At 42.5% G+C, this 19,146-nt stretch overlaps 1 protein-coding gene across 4 annotated transcripts in view; it reads right to left on the bottom strand.

The window, feature by feature from the left end:
* LOC137358522 (arf-GAP with GTPase, ANK repeat and PH domain-containing protein 1-like) overlaps nucleotides 1-19,146 on the bottom strand; it is a 160,607-nt gene that overhangs the window by 1,670 nt on the left and 139,791 nt on the right. For all 4 annotated transcript variants that reach the window (XM_068024436.1, XM_068024433.1, XM_068024432.1 and 1 more), the window contains 5 exons: nucleotides 14,584-14,724; nucleotides 7,788-7,942; nucleotides 6,090-6,180; nucleotides 4,033-4,255; nucleotides 2,187-2,442 (listed from right to left, as the gene is read on the bottom strand). In XM_068024436.1, the coding sequence (XP_067880537.1) occupies nucleotides 2,187-2,442; nucleotides 4,033-4,255; nucleotides 6,090-6,180; nucleotides 7,788-7,942; nucleotides 14,584-14,724 (866 nt within the window). The remainder of the gene's footprint in view (nucleotides 1-2,186; nucleotides 2,443-4,032; nucleotides 4,256-6,089; nucleotides 6,181-7,787; nucleotides 7,943-14,583; nucleotides 14,725-19,146) is intronic.

Raw genomic sequence — 19,146 nt, 5'->3', positions numbered from 1 at the left:
AAAATGGTGAAATCTTTTTTTTTCCACAGCAAATGATAATGATCTGGAATACACTGACTGAAAGGGACCAGATTCAATCATAACTTTCAAAAGGGAATCAGATAAGTACTTGAAGGGGGAAAATTTGCAGGGCTATGGCGAAAGAGCAGGGAAATGGGACTAATTTGTGGCTTTTTCAAAGAGCCAGCACAGACACAATGGACTGAATGGCCTCCTTCTATGCTGTAAGATTCTATGAGGGGGGCTTGTGCTCGACACTGGGAGACAGGGTGGGAACTGTTAAAATGAAGGGATTTTCAAAAATGTTAAGTTTTTTAAAAAATTCCTCCTGGAGCACTGTTCCTCTGAGGAGTTGCCCACATTTTAATCACTAAGAAGGATGATTCGAGAGCATTATGATAGCTGGATCAAGCAAAGAGTTCAATTTCCAATTTTGTCCATTGAATAGGTCTTGCTGAGTGTCCAAAACAGCACAAACATTTGAAAGTGCTTTTAAATTCCAATTAAACTAGAAGTAATTCAAAGCTGTGCAGGTAATTCCAGCAAAGTGCACTGAACAAATCACTCCGCAATCCTGTACTTTAGGCTGCAGGGGACTGAAGAGATTGACAATTAGATCCTGCAATAGCTGGTCCCCAACAGCAAGTGTGCTGCAATACAGATGTCGGAAAGAATATTAAAATTTGAAGATATCTCATTAAATAGAACTGAAATTCTCCTGCCATAGATCTGATCACTGTCAGGTTAACCTATTGTAAGGTGGAGCACATGGAATGCAGCATGCAAAAATATGGAAGAAAATATCAGAGTTCTGCTCCAAATGTCATTGGCTACATCTCTCAATTTTACTTATTATCTCCCCGTTACATTGTGGCTAATTCCCCACTGCAGTACTGAGGGAGTGCTGCATTGTCAGAGGTGCCATTCTTCAGTTGAGATGATAAACTGAGGTCTCGTCAGCCAGTTCCAGTGGTTAAGACGAATGTTAAAAATTCCATGACACAAGTTGAAGAGGAGCAAGGAGTTCTTCTTTTGAGCTGGCCAACATTCCTCCCTCCATTAAAGCCACTAATAACAGATTAAATGGCTCAGTCTCATTGCTACTTGTGAGATCTTGCTGTGCTCAAAATGGCTACTGCATTTGCCGACATAACAACAGTTGGTGCATTTCAAAGTAATTCATTGTGGGAAATTCTTTGGATATTTCTGTAATATAATGATCTGCTATATGAGTGCAGATGACCAAAGTATACAAAATACTTAATGAATGATTCTGTGAGGAAGATGTATCCGTTGGAAGGACGAGGAGATAGCTGGTGGTGAATTATAGAGAGTGTGTGGGGTGTGGGTTGAGTGGGGTAAAAAGTAAGGTCGTGCAGTGGAAGAGCCCCATGCCTAACTTTGCTGGATCTCCCTAAAATCCTGAAGCCAGCACTGTTGAGTTCTGTGGCGACCTTTATACCATCAACCAGTCATTGTTCTGTCAGTTTAGAGGACTGTGCAATGGCAGAGGATGGTTCAACAACAGTACAAGTTGTGGAAATCTGAAAATACGGTAGCTAAGCTCATCGTTAAATTGGACTGTTCTGTCTATGTTGTCAATAAATCACAGAAACTGGAAAACAGATGCAAGTGCAAACTTTTTTTAGAAACTCATTACAGTTTCTGTTTTTATGATGCTAACATTAAAAAATTCAAGGATTAGTTGATACACTGAGAAATCTCAGTTTGAGTACATGCCACCTAGTTGACTATAAAATCAAAAATATTGACTCTGTCAGCATGACCTGCCATCTTCTAGCTTTGCTCTTCTGATAGGCTTTAAAGGCCACATATTCTGCAGCTTACTTAAGGTTGGGGGTGATGACAGTCTGGGTTGGAGACCTATTCACTACCAACAGTTAGCCCACAGCAAGCTCAATTCAAGGATGGGCAGGAGAGTTAGAATTTTGCCCATCCTGTTCCCCCTTTCTACAATGAGCAACACAACTGAAAACTGTTCAACCTCACCACTGGAGGTAAATAAGCACGAGTGACTGGCATCTCACCATCATGAATGTGTAACCTTCTGGCTAGTGAGAGGGTGGGGGAAGGTGGAGTGCAGCACTGTTTGAGTGGGATAAAACCATCCTGAAAAGAATAGAATGCTGAGGAAAATGATCTGTGCCACACTGAATAAAACCTACCCAGACAAGGAGCTGCGTTATTACTACATCCTTCAGTTCACAGGCGAGATGCAGAGCTGTCCGTTTGTCTTTATCTTCAGGGCATTCATTGATGTGCTCCTTTTTGGCATGAGCAAGTAGTAGTAAGATACTGTGAAGGTCTTTCTCCATGACGGCTCGGAACAGCTGCCTTCCAATGGGAGCATCGCGGTATTTCAAGGGCGCAACAAAGAGCTTCTGCTCATACTTCGCTCTGATCCAGTTCTCCCTTTCTTCCCTATAACAGGAAGGGGGGGGGGGAATAAAGGGCAGGTCACCATGGCATCTTGGTAATTATGACCAGAAGCAAGTTAAAATGGCAACAATTCAACAGTCCTCAGACAAGGTTCTGCTTAAGCCTGGAAGTGCCTACTCAGAATGTGACTGTAATGGAGACTAGCAGCAGCATCCACAGGGTGAAATTCTGTTAGATGTAAGGGAGGACGGGTGAATGTCTGTGGGGATAACTCACGGTGGACGAGCCAAAGATGCCCCATGAAAATTTGCCCCCACCCCCCCATTGCTAGTTTGAATTGTGAACATGTTTCCCCTTTTCTCACTTCTGGAGGCACTGACCAGTGCTGGAGTACAGTTCAACAGGTACCGACAGCCTTTTGGTACCTGACTCAATGTTGAGACACTATTTGACCATGGAGATAAGACATTGCAGCCAAAACTAATTCTGTCCTCTCCAAAGTTGATCAAGTTCCCTAAAGTGGGGGCACTGAAGTGAATCTTAGGATCCCCACTACCTCTCTTGCTGAGGTCAGTTAATTCAGGACCGGCGTGATGGACTGAGTGGCTTCCTTCTGTCCTGCATCATTCAATGATTCTATGGCCAGGGATCAAATCTGACAACTTTGTGATCTGTATGGTTCAGTACAACACCAAACAGCATTCATTTACAGAGTCATCAGAGCAACGGACTACACGTTTTAAAATGGGAGCCATATGACATACTGGGCTGGGGGGTGTCCAAATGTGAACTACAGGCCAAATCTATCCCTGTATTTATCCAGCCTACAAAGACCCTGCTGGTTCCTTTTATCTTTGTGTGCAAGGCTGATTTTAACTTTGGTTCAGCCTAAACTTTTAAATAGGTCCCAGGCTGAGAGGATTGGAGAAGGCTGCTCCCAGTGATTGACAGATTTAAATCAGACAGGAATCCCCCAATCCTAGGAAGTCTAAAGAGTTCAGGTGGAAAATTCCAAGTTTTCAAAATGAGGATGAGGAGAAGGAGCCTCATATTTTTGTGTACAGGAAGGGGAATCTCTTATTTTTTGTGTACAGTGGCTTGGTAGAGCACAAGACAATGTAGAATAAAGGTGGAGATTCCAAGCATTAAGGAGTGCCTTTCAGTATCTGTAGCTTTAAGCCAGACTGAAAGAGGTCTCCTCGAGATGCAAAGAATGAAGTGGTCAATCTCTGTGCACAGACACACATGCACAAAGCAAACTTCCTGATGCGAATGAGAAACATTCCATTATATATTGATCGTGTCTAAGTTCTGTTAACGAATGTTAAATACCTGGTAGTTGAAGGTAATAGGGTGAACAGGTGTTGGGTGTTGATTAGTTAATTGTACTCAGATGTTTATATAAAGAGCCAGCCAGCACTGGCTGGGTGTTGTTAGGAATGGAGAAGTAAGCTATGTGGCAAGCAATAAACAGTCTCCACCAAAGCATCCTAGTCTCAGTGTCTTCTTCACAAACAGGCTTGGAAGTTTCTCTAACATATGTGTAAGTTCTTCAGAAGTATGAATCCATTCCTTAGACCCAAACCTTTTACTGGTGACCTTAGCAATGGAGGAAGCTAAGCAATCACTTGCCGTGTAGATTCTGGGGTGGGCTTGCTGCGTCCCTGAGTATTCCTCTCCCACACATAGTTTGCCATCTCATTTCCGATAGACGTCAGCACCAGAGTTAGTTCCAAAGGCCAGTCATCAAGGTCCAGAGATCGTACTCGCGAAAGATGGGTCCCAAGGTTACGATGAATCCCTGAGCATTCAATACAGATGAGTGCTCCTAAGTTCAGACTTGCCCAGGTGGGATCTAGAAGGGGGAAAGAAAATTTCACAACTCAATTTATGTTTTGAAAAAAATGAATAAAACATGAAAATATAGTGCTTACATATGAAAATTTATAAAATGTGTTGGCAGATGTAGAAGGTCCAGCACACTGGTGGCATGTGGTTCAAACATGCATTCTCCCCACTATCAAGTTGCTCACTTCAGTCATACTGCTGCAGGGCAATGTGGTTTGGAGGCCACAAGGTGGAGCTACCAGGCCTGTCTTGTCCACCACCTATGGCCAGCACAAGAACAGGTATGGCCTGGGAGCAGATTGCTCACCCTGTCACCACAGTTGCTGCAAGGCCTGGGAGGGTTAGAGTGTGGAGAAAAAACAGCAGCAATTTAAAATAAAATCCTGTTCCCACTGGTTTACCATCACATTTTCCCACCAACTGGAGCTGTGATAAGCTTGTCGATTGGTTGTGCAGGAGCATGCGAGTGATTGAGGCATTTTTGAGTGATTTTTTTCTTTACATAGTGACTTATGAAACTACCTCTGGTATAAACAGGATGGTTTCATGAGCCGACAAGAAGGCTGCAGTAGATTTATCTGAATGCATCAGACACGCAATAAAATGTGAAGCAGGATAAAAGGTCTTGAAGCCATTCCGAGCCTACTGTGGATCTTACAGTTAACTACCAGAGTCCTCTTTTAGGCCTAATATTTAAAGTACATTGGGGTAGAAATTAGTATGCAATGTACCCATTTTTCAGGAGTAAAACGGAAGCAAGCAGACCAATTTAGCAATGGGCTGGCCTGTGCCCAATCTGTACAGGCATTGGTCCCACCACCAAATTTGTGGGGCCCATTTTTTTTTAAGGCATGCCTAGCGGTTACCTAAAACAGATATGAGGCCCTTTGAATATGTAAATTACAAAGCTAACATAAAGGCCCACTTTCACAAACTGGTCACCTCATGAGCAGGGCTGATATCTGACCTACCCCACTTAGGATTCTTCTGTGGCCACCAACCAAAAGGTAGGTTTCTCTTTCCAGAAGTGCTTTCCTATGGAGCCAGGAGGAGCAGGAGTGTTTCCCCCGACTTCGCAGGTGTTGTGATCGGCCCTGCCTCTGTAGTCCGCTCCAACCGTGCCCCCCCCCAGGATTTACCCGATTTCTCGCCCCACCAACTCTACACCTAGATGTAAAGACTCAGAGCTACATATGATTTAGCTGCTCGGTCACATTGCTGAAGTGATACTGTGCCCAGTCAGAAGTGAGTTTGACAATTAAAACGTTCACACTGAGCACAATTTACACAAAAAAACTTGCACTTATATAGCTCTTTTCATGACCACTGGACATCTCAAAGTGCTTTACAGCCAATGAAGTATTTTTGAAGTGTTGTAATGTAGGAAACGCAGCAGCCAATTTGAGCACAGCAAGTTCCCACAAATAGCAATGTGATAATGACCAGATAATCTGTTTTGGTGGTGTTGATTGAGGAGTTAATATTGGCCAGGGATAACTCCCCCGGCTATTCCTTAAAATAGTGCCATAGGATCTTTTACATTCACCCGAGCAGGCAGACAGGGCCTCGTTTTAACATCTCATCTGAAAGACGGCACCTCCGACAGTGAAGCACTCCCTTAGTACTGCACTGGAGTGTCAGCCTTGATTTTTGTTCTGAAACTCTGGAGTGGGACTTGAACCCCGAACCTTGTGACTTAGATGAGAGGACTATCCACTGAGCCACAGCTGACACAAATGACAAAACACAACAAAATCTTGACAGTAACCAACAAGTTTAATTTGCTGATGGTGAACTTTGCTGTAAGGTTAAGGCTTTGAAAAGAAAATATAAACTCTTACTTGCAGCAGTGCAGTCAACACAGAATGAATTTCCTTTGGCGTTTCTTATCGCCTGAAGGGCAACAGCTTCACTCCGGCTGTCCATCCGAGCCTAAAGCATAAAGGTAATGCATTTAGGGAACTCAATGGACACATGAAAACAGCATGAAGAGGATCACACTCTCCCAATAGAGAGTGGACCTGAAATTCTAATCTTGGTCAAAGTGCAGCTGGGGCAGACGTCTGGTCAAGTAATTGGAAAATCAACAGGAACCAGATTGCATTTGGAGTAGGACAACTGGTTTGATGCAGTTTGCTCTTGTTGTGAATGAAGTTAGAGATTGTTACTAAAGGCTAAACTGTTGAATATAAAGTCTTTTCAAACCTGAATATATTTATTTCTTTTTCATTCAATCTTGGATTTCACAGAAACATAAAACATATTTGAAGAAGATTACTATGGGGGTAGTTGATACTGACAAAATTGCTAAAAATGTGTCCCTAAACTGCCATCCTTGATGAACACAAACTTTGTGAAATTATTCATTTATAGGACATGAAACAAACTTGTGTAAAAGTGCATCTTATCTACCGCATTTTAAAAAAAAATTAATTCATGAGATGTGGGCGTCACTGGCCAGGCCAGCATTTATTGCCCATCCCTAATTGCCCTTGAGAAGGTTGTGGTGAGCCGCCTTCTTGAACCACGGCAGTCCATGTGGGGTAGGTACACCCACACTGCTGTTAGGAAGGGAGTTCCAGGATTTTGATCCAGCGACAGTGAAGGAACGGCCGATATAGTTCCAAGTCAGGATGGTGTGTGACTTGGAGGGGAACTTGCAGGTGGTGATGTTCCCATGCATTTGCTGCCCTTGTCCTTCTAGTTGGTAGAGGTCGCGGGTTTGGAAGGTGCTGTCTAAGGAGCCTTGGTGTATTGCTGCAGTGCATCTTGTAGATGGTACACACTGCTGCCACTGTGCGTCAGTGGTGGAGGGAGTGAATGTTTGTGGATGGGGTGCCAATCAAGCGGGCTGCTTTGTCCTGGATGGTGTCTATCTTCTTGTGTTGTTGGAGCTGCACCCATCCAGGCAAGTGGAGAGTATTCCATCACACTCCTGACTTGTGCCTTGTAGATGGTGGACAGGCTTTGGGGAGTCAGGAGGTGAGTTATTTGCCTCAGGATTCCTAGCCTCTGACCTGCTCTTGTAGCCACAGTATTTATATGGCTACTCCAGTTCAGTTTCTGGTCAATGGTAGCCCCTAGGATGTTGATAGTGGGGGATTCAGCGATGGTAATGCCATTGAATGTCAAGGGGAGATGGTTAGATTCTCTCTTGTTGGAGATGGTCATTGCCTGGCACTTGTGTGGCGCGAATGTTACTTGCCACTTATCAGCCCAAGTCTGGATATTGTCCAGGTTTTGCTGCATTTCTACACGGACTGCTTCAGTATCTGAGGAGTCACGAAGGGTGCTGAACATTGTGCAATCATCAGCGAACATCCCCATTTCTGATCTTATGATTGAAGGAAGGTCATTGATGAAGCAGCTGAAGATGGTTGGGCCTAGGACACTACCATGAGGAACTCCTGCAGTGATGTCCTGGAGCTGAGATAATTTTGGGGATTAAGTTTGGAGGCAGCACAAACACATATTAGGGCAGCTTTATGATTGCTGGACATTAACGGTAATCATATTCTGGGCTTTGCTGACTGAGTTACCTTGTTCTTGCTACTTTCACAGGACTGCAGACTGGCCAGGATTTGACTCTCAATGGCTTGGACCCAGGCATCCCTCTCTTCAAAATTTACTGCTTCAAAGTACCACATCTGACCCGTGCTGGAGACAATGGTGAACTCAATATTCTCCTCTTGCTCTGTGATAGGGGAAATTAGGAGGAAAGAGAAAATGTATTGTTTTCCAACAGTATCATGAAGCAGTTGCTGATGTAAAGGTCTGTGAATATGGCTCTCCTATCCAGTGTTGGATATAGGTCAATAAGCAATGAGCTCACAGTTTGCTGTGTATGGACTGCACTTGCTAAAAGGAACTATGTATTCATGTGGGACAGACTAACGAGTCACACAAAATATATGGTTATAGTTGCAGATTAATAGAATATCAAAAAAACATTTTTCATGAGGTTGAAAATGTATACAATCATTCTGTTCAACAGGTTCCCCTCTAACCGCTGTTGGTTACGTTCGTAAATTTACTTGCTGGTGTGAGACTGAGCTGTACAAACCAGGAATGTCCCAGGTTCGAACCCTGGTCTATGCCGAGTCACATCAGCAGAGGCACAACTGTTCACCTCAATGTCCCAGCCTGGGGTGATGAGGAAAATCAGCCAAGGTTCCAGTTACTGATTGCCTTATGAAAAGCAGGCATATGAGAGGACAGGATTGGGCTCCGTTGTGATGTACCAAGTTCAACTGACACACTGTCCAAGGGCACAGGTCAAGTGTGGCCACCAGGGTCAAGGTACCAAAGGGGTGGCTAGAATCCAAGGAAGTCTACCTCGGATAGTGTCCAGGGAGGGGAGAGGGATCTGCTCCACAAGTCACACATTCCTTTAGAAAGAGTTTACAGTTTTGCGAGAAATAGCAACTATATTTACTCCCATTCTGCTTACAATGTTGTTGACACATAGCAACCAGAGGAAATCCTCCCTCTGATACATATTTTAAAAGGTTTCTATCACCTGGGGTCTTTCCTTTGCAAGAGCCACATTGTGCATCCACCAAAATGGAATTGCAGGCTAACACAGCCCTTTTTAACATGCAGTTTAATTCACAGGACAGACTTCTTTCCAATAAGCAGGAAATTTGGTCTTTATTTCACAGTTACTACACATGAACATTAATACAATTCTCCTTTCCATTATCTAGCAAATATACACTGGGCTGTCCTCTGTCTATCCCTTTTCCCCCCTGCCCCGTACACACAGCCAAACCGCAAGAACAATCAAACATGGGATTCACAGTCCAGACAGGCTCGGGAGTGAAGATTCAACATTCACAGATGCAAAAGGACACTGAAACGCAAAGGGACAGGACAAATGTTTGAACACAGATATACTCTGGACAGAACATACACAACAACTAGCAATGGTTCTAGCCACTGGATACAATTTAAAATGACATTACCTGCTCTGTAAATATTTCTTAAACTACCAAAACGCTTTAATTTCCACACCCTGCGTTTGGCTGCACCCAGAATCCAGAAAAGCAAGGAGCAGAAGCAATTGGAGAAAGACATTGGAGAAAAGATTACTGCACAGCACATCAACAACTGCAAAAGGAAACAGCTGATCTAGGGTATACACTTTGGGGACTGTCGATCCTGTGCATCTCACTTTGGACAAAAATGGAACAATTATCATTTAAAGGCTCAGAACAGGCATTTGATATGCAAAGTGCATTTCTCATGTCAAGTTCTTGATACCAATTCATTTTTATTTTTTCACCAATACAGGATAACATGCTCTAAAGTGGATGTTTGTCTTCACTGAGAGCAGCAATTAACTGTTGAAGAGGGACTGAACAGCCTTTTGTCACAACACAATGTCAGGAGCCCATCTATTGCTATTTGAAGAACTAGTTATCCTGTCTCTTTTCAAATTCACTTACTCTCCCACCCACAGTTCAAGATAACTGTATATTATACATAAACACAAACACACTCTTCTCCGATTAACCATTAAAAAAACTAATGAAGCTCAATCAACTCTTTATTGCTAATTTTCCATGTATTTCATCCAGCAACATGTCGCCTCCTGACAACTGGAAACAAAAGGCTTCTCCAACCCAGTCAATGGCTGCTAAACTTTAAACCTCCTCTCAACCTTCTTTTCTCCTGATGGAGTGATCACTTGTCTCAGTGTGCCATATATTAAACAGAAGTTACAAAAGCAAATACTGTGGATGCTGGAAATTTGAAATAAAAACAGAAAACGCTGGAAATACTCAGCAGGTCTGGCAGCATCTGTGGAGAGAGAAACAGAGTTAACGTTACAGGTCAATGACCTTTTAATGTGATGAAAGGTCACAGACCTGAAATGTTAAAATGAAATGGAAGGGTTGTGAGGCAACTCACTCCTGTATTGAAGAAAACTGATCTCCTTTGCACTGTTTGTATTGTTTGACTTGGTGCTGTTTGGAACTATTTTGTAATGTAATTTTTACAGATTTTTATGAATAAAATATATTTTGAAAATAAAAAAAAACTTTAAGGACAGATGGGATAAGGCCTCAGTGGCACAATGCCAGACAGCACAACACACTGGCTGTGACAGCACAGACACTAATCCAGTTGCTTGAGGCAGCCAGTTTAAAATTGCACTTCCTATTCAGATGGGTTAGGCAGGGAATATATTCAATACATTTTTTTTTTCCAAAATATACTTTATTCATAAAAATCTGTAAAAAAAAAATTACCAAACAGTTTCAAACAGCACCAAGTCAAAAAATACAAACCGTGCAAGGGTGATCAGTTTCCTTCAATACAATCATGAGTTGTCTCACAACCCTTCCATTTCATTTGTTATGCCAGATGCATTTTTACATTTTACAGCACACAAAATTTTCCCGATACAGTTCGAGGGGTTTATATGAAAATAAAGAGCCTCTAGCAATTAATTACCTTTTGCTATTTTATGGGAAGACACAATCGTAAACCTCCCCTCTCCACTCCCACATGTTAGTTAAACTGAATGAAACAGAATCTACTGACATCTGCTTGATGAATACAAATGAATACATGTTTATACATGACACTGACATTTTTATCAGTGATATTACCAGGGGGTGTGTGTGTTGTTCAGAAAAACTATTCAGTTACACAATAGGGTAATATCCAAAATAGCCAATTATTGCCTTCATGAGTATTGAAGCAGGAATCCAACAACCTGAAAATAAAGGTTCAATAGTTGTCCAATGAGGATCACTACTGACTTCTAACCCCCATTGATCACCAAAGATATACATTTGATTCCTGATAAAGATCAAGAAGAAATGTTTTGCTGATCCCTGATCAGCTCAAGGAGCCAGTGAGGAATAAGAAGGTCCCAGGATTGGCTGTGGTCCTGTGATGAATTAGCCAATCTCAGCCAGTGTGGCAGTTTGGGGAGGTTCAACTGGCCTCAAGAGTCATGGGAGAACAATCAGGCAGGGTACCTGCTCCTGATCATTAAAAAAATTTATTCTTGGGATGTGGCTGATACAGGCCCAGCCTGTATTTATTGCCCAGAAGATATTTAGAGTCAATCATATTATGTGTCTGATGTAGGTCAGACCTAGGGTGGCAGGTTCTCTTCCCTGAAGGACATTAGTAAACCAGTTGGGACAATCCAGCAGATTTTGTGGTCGCTTTCTGGTGCTGTCCCACAAATGATCAGGATTGAATACAATTTCACAACATGGCCTAGTGGGAACTGAACTCTCAACCTCTGGGTTTCTAGTCCAGTACCACAATCTCTGGGTTACCGTATCCCCTGTGTAGGCAACAACTTCTGTGGGAAACTGCATGCATGTGTGGACATTGGGTGAGGAGAGGATAAGACTGTGCTCATCAGAGATGCTCCCTGCAGTTGAATAGCCCAATAGTTATGGTGAAGCATCATGTGTGATTAATGACCACTCTGTCAAGGTACCGAAAGGCACACAGCACCCATGGAACTGTACCCCAGCAAGGTGTCAATGCCTTCAGGACAGGAGGGGAGAAAACATAAGCAGAACATTGACAAGTGGTGGTGGCAAGGCTGGTTGGTAGTGGGGGTGGGGGTGTAAGAGGAGGAATGTTTTGCCCAAGTCTGGATTTCTGTAAACTGCGGATAAAATTGAGTAAATACCTGTAAAGCAGACCATTTTTAAAATGTAGTTTTAATTTAGTTATCAACTTGACCTGAAGACTGGATTTGTGCTCAAGCTAAGCTTGGTCTCACCTACTGAAAAAAGGCATCGCCAGATGAGGCAAGGTGGAATTTTCACTGAAAAACCTGGGTATACTATGAGAGGAAAAATCCAACTTGCAGGTCTATCACTCATGTTAAACCAGGGAAATCTGATCCGGAACAAACAAATTTGACAGCACTCTCTGGAGCAACATGGTTTCCAGATCTGCTTCACAAAACAGCCAGCAGATCAAAGATATCACAGCTCACTCTGTAATACACCAACTGCATAGCTTACAGTCTATAGGAAAGGTGCAATGTACTTGTTAGAGGTAAATTTCACCTCTTCTAGGTCCACTGTGCCTCTCCTAGCATAGAATGAGTGGGTAATCTGATGACCATTGCTGGTGAGACCTGCTCTCATCTTGCTGCCACAGCTACTATGTGATCAGCTGCTGGAAGGTGTGCAAGTATGGTGCTTTTGCACCATGTTACGATTTCTTACCCCCTTGGCTTCCCATACCATCCCTGCTCCCTCTCCTCTGGGAGGAGCATTCCATCTGCTTGGTGCCTCCCTAATTGTTCAGAGTTTATAATGTAGGGACCTACTGTGCAGTTGTGATACACCACCAGGCTGCATTATTTATGTATCCCAATTGGATATTCAAGATAAAGTTGCTTACTAATAGATCTCCCAGGGCATTGATCATACTAATGGGATGGCACTATGTTGTATTACTGTTACTTAAAGTTGTGTTTAATCTAATCGATCACAAAATTTAATTGCTGTGAATAGGTATATCCTGATTACATTAGAATATGATTAAATTAGAATTATTGTTAAACACACATCCAGGTCATTGATAAGTTAATTGCTATTTTTAACTTCTGTTTCGTTATGTTTTCCTGTACAATACCTGAATTTTGACATATATCAGATCTCCAATCACATTACAGTCTGGGATCTAGGGCACAGTTGTGATGTTTACTCAATAATCTGGCCTATGCAGTTAAGACCACTGCACTAAGTAGGTAAATCCAGCTATTTGTAGCTACTTATAAACTGCTGAGTTCAATCAAGGGAGCAGTTGTAACTGCTTGGGAATTTCAGGCTGCCAGTTAATGACTGGCTTTCTTTCATTTTCCAAAAAAAGATTGTTTGTATCTGTGACAGAGTGTATTATCTTGAGACACATGCTGGATGCAAGACTTTTTAAAAAGAACAGCTAGTGTCAGATCTCCTGAGACACTACTCATGGTAATCCAGATGATATGCTGTTTAATAAGGATCAGAGCTTTGTAATGCACAATATCTTATTCTAAGGTGCAGCTCTGTTCCTTTAAGGCAAAAAAAAAAATCTAATGTTGTTAAGTAAACAGAAGCTCAGGTCAAAGTTTAATTGTTCCATGGTCAGGAAACTTTGTAAATGTACACAATTCTCCCACCGAAATATAGGTGTGTGTTCCTTTAAAGTTACAAAGGTTAATTGTTGTTAAGTAAACTCTAAGTGAGTGCATATAGACGTCAGTTGAGAGGATGCATTCTGGGTCTGGTATTTTGTATTCCTGTAGAGCCCCTCTGTCTATAGTTTACTTTTTGAAGAAGTGGGACACGAAATTTGAGTGTGACACATAAGCGCGCAGAGGAATGTATTGGTCAGGAAGTGTGAGCTTGATGAACTGATACATAAAGAACAGTACATTGAGCTTACATTTCCTGTCTGTCACACTTTCTTGGGTAGCTGTAGGAGCCTGCACTTTTTAGACCCTCATAAGGCCTAAAATTAGAAGGAAATCTAATCATTACAGCAATATTGAACAGAGATCCTTTCTGGTGATTACAAGCTTTAGGACCACAAGGGTGCAGGACTGTTTTTGCTGAATAATACGCATCAGATTAACTGACAGCTGCAGAAATACTGGGAGAATACATACTCCTTTGGATGTGGGGATGGTGCAATAACCTTGGCTCACAGTGCATAGCTGTTTCACGTAGAAATAATAAAAGAGAGGTAATTAAATGGTTGAGGGCTCTGCTCCTTTTTACACACTGAATTATGATGATCTGGAATGCACTGGCTGAAACGGGGCAGTGGAAGCAGATTCATTTGTAACTTTCAAAAGCAAATTGGGTATATACGCAAAGGGAAAGAACTTGCTGGGCTACATGGAAAGAGCAGGGGAGTGGGATAATTGAATAGCTCTTTCAAAGAGCCAGCACAGCATGATAGGCTGAATGGCCTCCTTCTGTGCTGTAAGGTTCTGTGATTACTATGAGGAATGTCTGCAGCTCAAAGTTGTTCATTGCTGAAACTCCTTTGCCTCCATCAGGTGAGTTTGACCAATTTTCTGGTGGGTCATTTGATACTGTTGCAGGAAAATGAGGGGGGAAAATAGAACGGCATTCTCCAGCCCAAACCATCAGCATAATCATTTCACCAGTGAAATTTTAAAAAGATAGAAGCAAATTAGTGAGCAGATTGTATTAAGCTTGAGGATTTACAGTGAAGAGCAGCAAGATTCAGGCAGCAGAAATACCCCACCAGTTACCAAATTCCTCAAATATTTCTCAATCACACGAGCAGTTAGACAATCACAAACACACTCCACTGTGCCAACAAGTTCACCTTCTGCTAGTCCCATCATGCCATCTGCCCTGCTCACACTCTTCTTCCTGCGATGCTTCTTTCGGTTTATCTGGGGTGAGGGCGGGGAGTCCAGCTTGCTGCTTGAGGGACTAGAGATACCTTCACCTGTGGCAGGCCCTTCTTCAAAAAGGAAAACAGAGACATGAAATAACTCTCACTGAAAAAGAGACTTAAATGCATCACAAAGTACCATGTGGGTAATTAGAGGCCATTTTGTCCTCCCCTCCAAATTTTTCTCCTCTTCCTGTGACTCATGTTGAGGTACCTCTGACAGGCACTCCACTCCAGAGACTTGAGCACAAAATCTAGACTGCCACTCCAGTGCAGTACTGAGGAAGCACTGCACTGTCAGAGGTGTTGTTTTTCTGATGAGATGTTAAACTGAGGCCCCATCTGCCCTCTCAGGTAGGCATAAAGGATCCCATGGCACTATTGGAAGAGGAACAGGGGAGTTCTCCCCATGTCCTGGCCAATATTTATCCCTCAACCAACATCACTAAAACAGATTATCTGGTCATTATCACATTGGTGTCTGTGGGTGCTTGCTGTGTGCAAATTGGCTACCGGGTTTCTGACATTACAACAGTGACTACTCTTCAACAGTACGTCATTTGGGAAATCCTGAGGTCATAAAAGGCACTATAAATAAATGCAAGAGTTTCTTAGTACCTTTTCCAGTTGCCTGTGCCCACTGATAGCAACCAGGGTTGGAAACCTTGACCTACTCTGCGATATGAAGCCAACTGTGACATCTCCACTGCTACCTTATCTAAGGTGATCCAATTCAGCACCGGCTAGAAATCAAATCTGGGATCTTCCTATCTTTAATGGATCAGTCTCACATCATGTATTAGGTTTTAACTCAGAACTAGATGACTTATTTCAAGATTAGAAGATTTCCCCCCCTCTCTGGGATAATGAAATAATTTGTTTTTGAGGATAACTTACATATCCTAAAGGATTTTCCTCTGAATTTATTAATCGTGAGGACAACAGCCCATTCCGTACCCACATTTATAACGTCCACATTTCACTGACTTGGAATGGTGAAGTGCAGCCTTGTAAATGTCAGTGTGGAAAGCAATTTCTCTGTAGTGCCTCTTTATGGCAATGTGCTTGGCTGCATAAACCTGTTGGATTAAACTCCTAGCAATTTAACACGTAGCATTTAGATTCTGGTGGCTTTAGATCTGAAGTACTCAAAATGAAAGCTGTTAGTCCAGACTGGTAAAACTGTAGGAGAGCTGTCGTTAATGCCTAAGCTGTATCCTATTATTAAAACATCCATCAGCACACCAAGATGATAAATTTGTACCTCAGGACAGGAGATTCCGATATTCTGCTTTTCTGACTCAGATTTTTTTTTTACTAAGTAATAAGGTTGGTGGACAAGATTCCATTGCTAGATCCCAGTGTGTTTATTTTTAAAACATTCTTCTCTTTTTCATTTTGAATCACATTTAGTCTGCATTATATAATGGCCAGCTTGACTCAGTTGGTAGCACTCTCACCTCTGAGTCAGAAGGTTGTGGGGCCTCATGAGCCTATGATTTGGACTGGCACTCCAGTACAGAGTATGAGCTGCATTGTCAGATGGACAAACCCATTAAGAAAGATTTTATCTAACAAAAGCCTGTGATATAATCCTCCTCTGTGGCTGTGGGTATTTTGAACCATTGCAACAATGCACTGTACTTCCAAATATTCTCCAGAAGGGGTCACAGTTAACAAAATTGTATCTATAACTCAATAACTGCTCTCTCTCTCTCTGTACTGGAAATAGCAGACAGTATATCTCTAAATAGATTTCACACTGCAACTACCTGTGCACATCGTGAAAGAAAATTTGCTGCACATTGAGAGTCAATATTCTAGTGAACAAAAGGTCAAATTAATAGTCAAAGACCTTGATATTTTTCCCATAGTTATAACAAATGTGTAAACATAACTATTAGGCATTCTTCAACCTGGAATTGGAGGTAAAGCCTGGCTACCCGACCCAAACCCGACTACATGGATCGGGTCTATATTCCAAGTCCAGCATTTGGGCTCGGCTCGGGCTGGACAGTGCTTCCGGGAAGTCAGTGATTCCCCACAACTTCATCTACAGGAATAGCCTGCTGCCGGAACAGATGAACAGTATTCATGTCTGGTCGGGTGCAGAAAATAATTAAACCCGGGTTGGGTTTGGGTTGGCTGTGGCCAGGTCGGGCCTGGGTCGTGTTTTAATTTTATACCTGAGCCAGGCTTTAATTGGAGGAGGATGGAAACACATTGCCAACTATTAACATTTTACATTTACGGGCAATGTTTTGTGTTTGGTCCATGTTTGCTGAAGAAAATCAGCACAGACAAGGCCCCTCCCCTCAGTGTGATTCCAGATGCCATTTGAAATGATTTTCAGACACTCTATATATTCTGGCTGGGTATTCGTGAAAATTGACAGTGAGTTTCTGCTTACAGAGTACAGCCACTTGAATCACATCCATGAGAAGCAGGACTCAGATAGGAGAGGGGGAAGGAGGGAATGGACAGCAGTGAAGGGGGAAATCCATCAATTGTGAAGTATAAAGCTGCTTAAAATGAAACAGAATGCATCAGTTTTAATATAAACGTTTCAAATTGTCTGGCGGACCATGGCTCGGGCACCCTCTAAAGATGCACCATTGATTTTGTGCTGTCGGCATTTGTATTTCCCCCTCCAGCATGTCATGTACTTTTTTTTGGTTTTTTTCATGTGTTTTTTCTGCTCCAATACTGGTGAAGGAATGTTGGCTATACCTCGAGTTTAATGTGTAACTACTTGTTTTCACGTGTCATAGGTTTATAATCGAGGTTGTCCTTTCAGTTGTCAGCTTTTGGCGGTGTTGGTCTGCTTTGCAGATGTTGGTTAGCTTTTGCTAGGCTTCTAGGTTGGCCTGTCAAGATTGAATTATGAAGTATAGCTTAGTGCTTCTAATATCCTCTCGGTCTTCTATTCTAGCATTAAATCACTCTGGATTTTCCTGTTAGTCGACATGATGGCTTTCAAATTACATTTCTGCAGGACTCAGGTCATTTGAACTCTGAATGTTATCCCAATGGGATTTTCTGTTGGTTCATTATCATTGGGCAATGCATTTGAATGGTTCTATTTTTAATGGCGTATTTACATGGATAGAACAAATGACAATATTTTCTTTTTACTCACAGCACTGATGGACAGTAGGGGTTAATACCACCTTCTTGTTGGACTTGATGCTTTTTCAAAATTGCATTTAGATAGCATATTTTCAACTCTGCAGGATGTCCCAAAGCACTTCACAGTGTAGTCACTGTTCTAAAGTAGGCTAATTCAGCCAATCTGTGCACAGCACGATCCCACAAGACGACAATGAGAATCATTAACAGATAATCTGTTTTCGTGATGTTGGTCAAGGCATAAATATTGGGCAGGATACCATGAAGAATCCCCTGCTGCTCCTCTTCGATTAGTGCCATGGGATCTTTTACATCCACCCGAGGGGACAGATGGACCTCAGTTTAATGTTTCTTCTAAAAAAATGGCACCTCCAACAGAGCAGCACTCGCGCATTAATGCACTGGAAGTGTCAGTTTGATTTTTCTGCTCAACTCCTGGAATGGGATTAGGAAGGTAGGAGCAGGAGTAGGCCATTCAGCCCGTCGAGCCTATTCCGCCATTCAATTAGATCATGGCTGATCATCTACCTCGACGCCATTTTCCCCCACTATCCCTATATCCCTGGATGTCATTAGCATTCAGAAATCTATTGCTTTCTGTCTTGAACATGCTCAATGATTGAGCTTCCACAGCCCTCTGGGGTAGAGAATTCCACAGATTCACCACCTTCTGAGCGAAGAAATTCCTCCTCATCTCAGTCTTAACTGGCCTGTCCTTTATTCTGTGACCATGTCCCTAGTTCCAGACTCACCAGCCAGAGGAAACATCCTATCCACATCCACCCTGTCACGCCCTGTAAGAATTTTGTAAGTTTCTCTGAGATCACCTCCCATTCTTCGAAACTCTAGAGAATACAGGCCCAGTTTCTGCAATCTCTTTTCATAAGATAATCCTACCATCCCAGGGATTAGTCTGGTGAACCTCCGTTGCACTCTCTCCATGGCAAGGATATCCTTCCTTAGATAAGACGACCAAAACTGTGTACAGTACTCCAGGTGGGGTCTCACCAAGGCTTTATACAATTGCAACATGTTTTCTTTACTCCAGCACTCAAAAGCCCTTGCGATGAAGGCCAACATTCACTTGCCTTCCTAATTGCTTGCTGCACCTGCACATGAATTTGGATTTGAACCCACAGCCTTCGAACTCAGAGGGGAGAGTGCTACCCATTGAGCCAAACTGTGAAATCCATCGTGCTCAATACCTCCAAAAATAAATCATATTCACCATTCTGGTCCATCCTGATGACTCAGAAGTAAAATCACCATCTCTGGCTTCTTGGACAGCACCTTCCAAACCCACGACCTCTACCACCTAGAAGGACAAGGGCAGCCGATGCATGGGAACACCACCACCTGCAA

The sequence above is a fragment of the Heterodontus francisci genome, chromosome X (assembly GCF_036365525.1).
Source record: "Heterodontus francisci isolate sHetFra1 chromosome X, sHetFra1.hap1, whole genome shotgun sequence".
Classification (NCBI taxonomy): Eukaryota; Metazoa; Chordata; class Chondrichthyes; order Heterodontiformes; family Heterodontidae; genus Heterodontus; species Heterodontus francisci.
The sequence above is the reverse complement of the archived record's forward strand: the minus strand, read 5'-3'. Positions and strand labels throughout refer to the sequence as shown.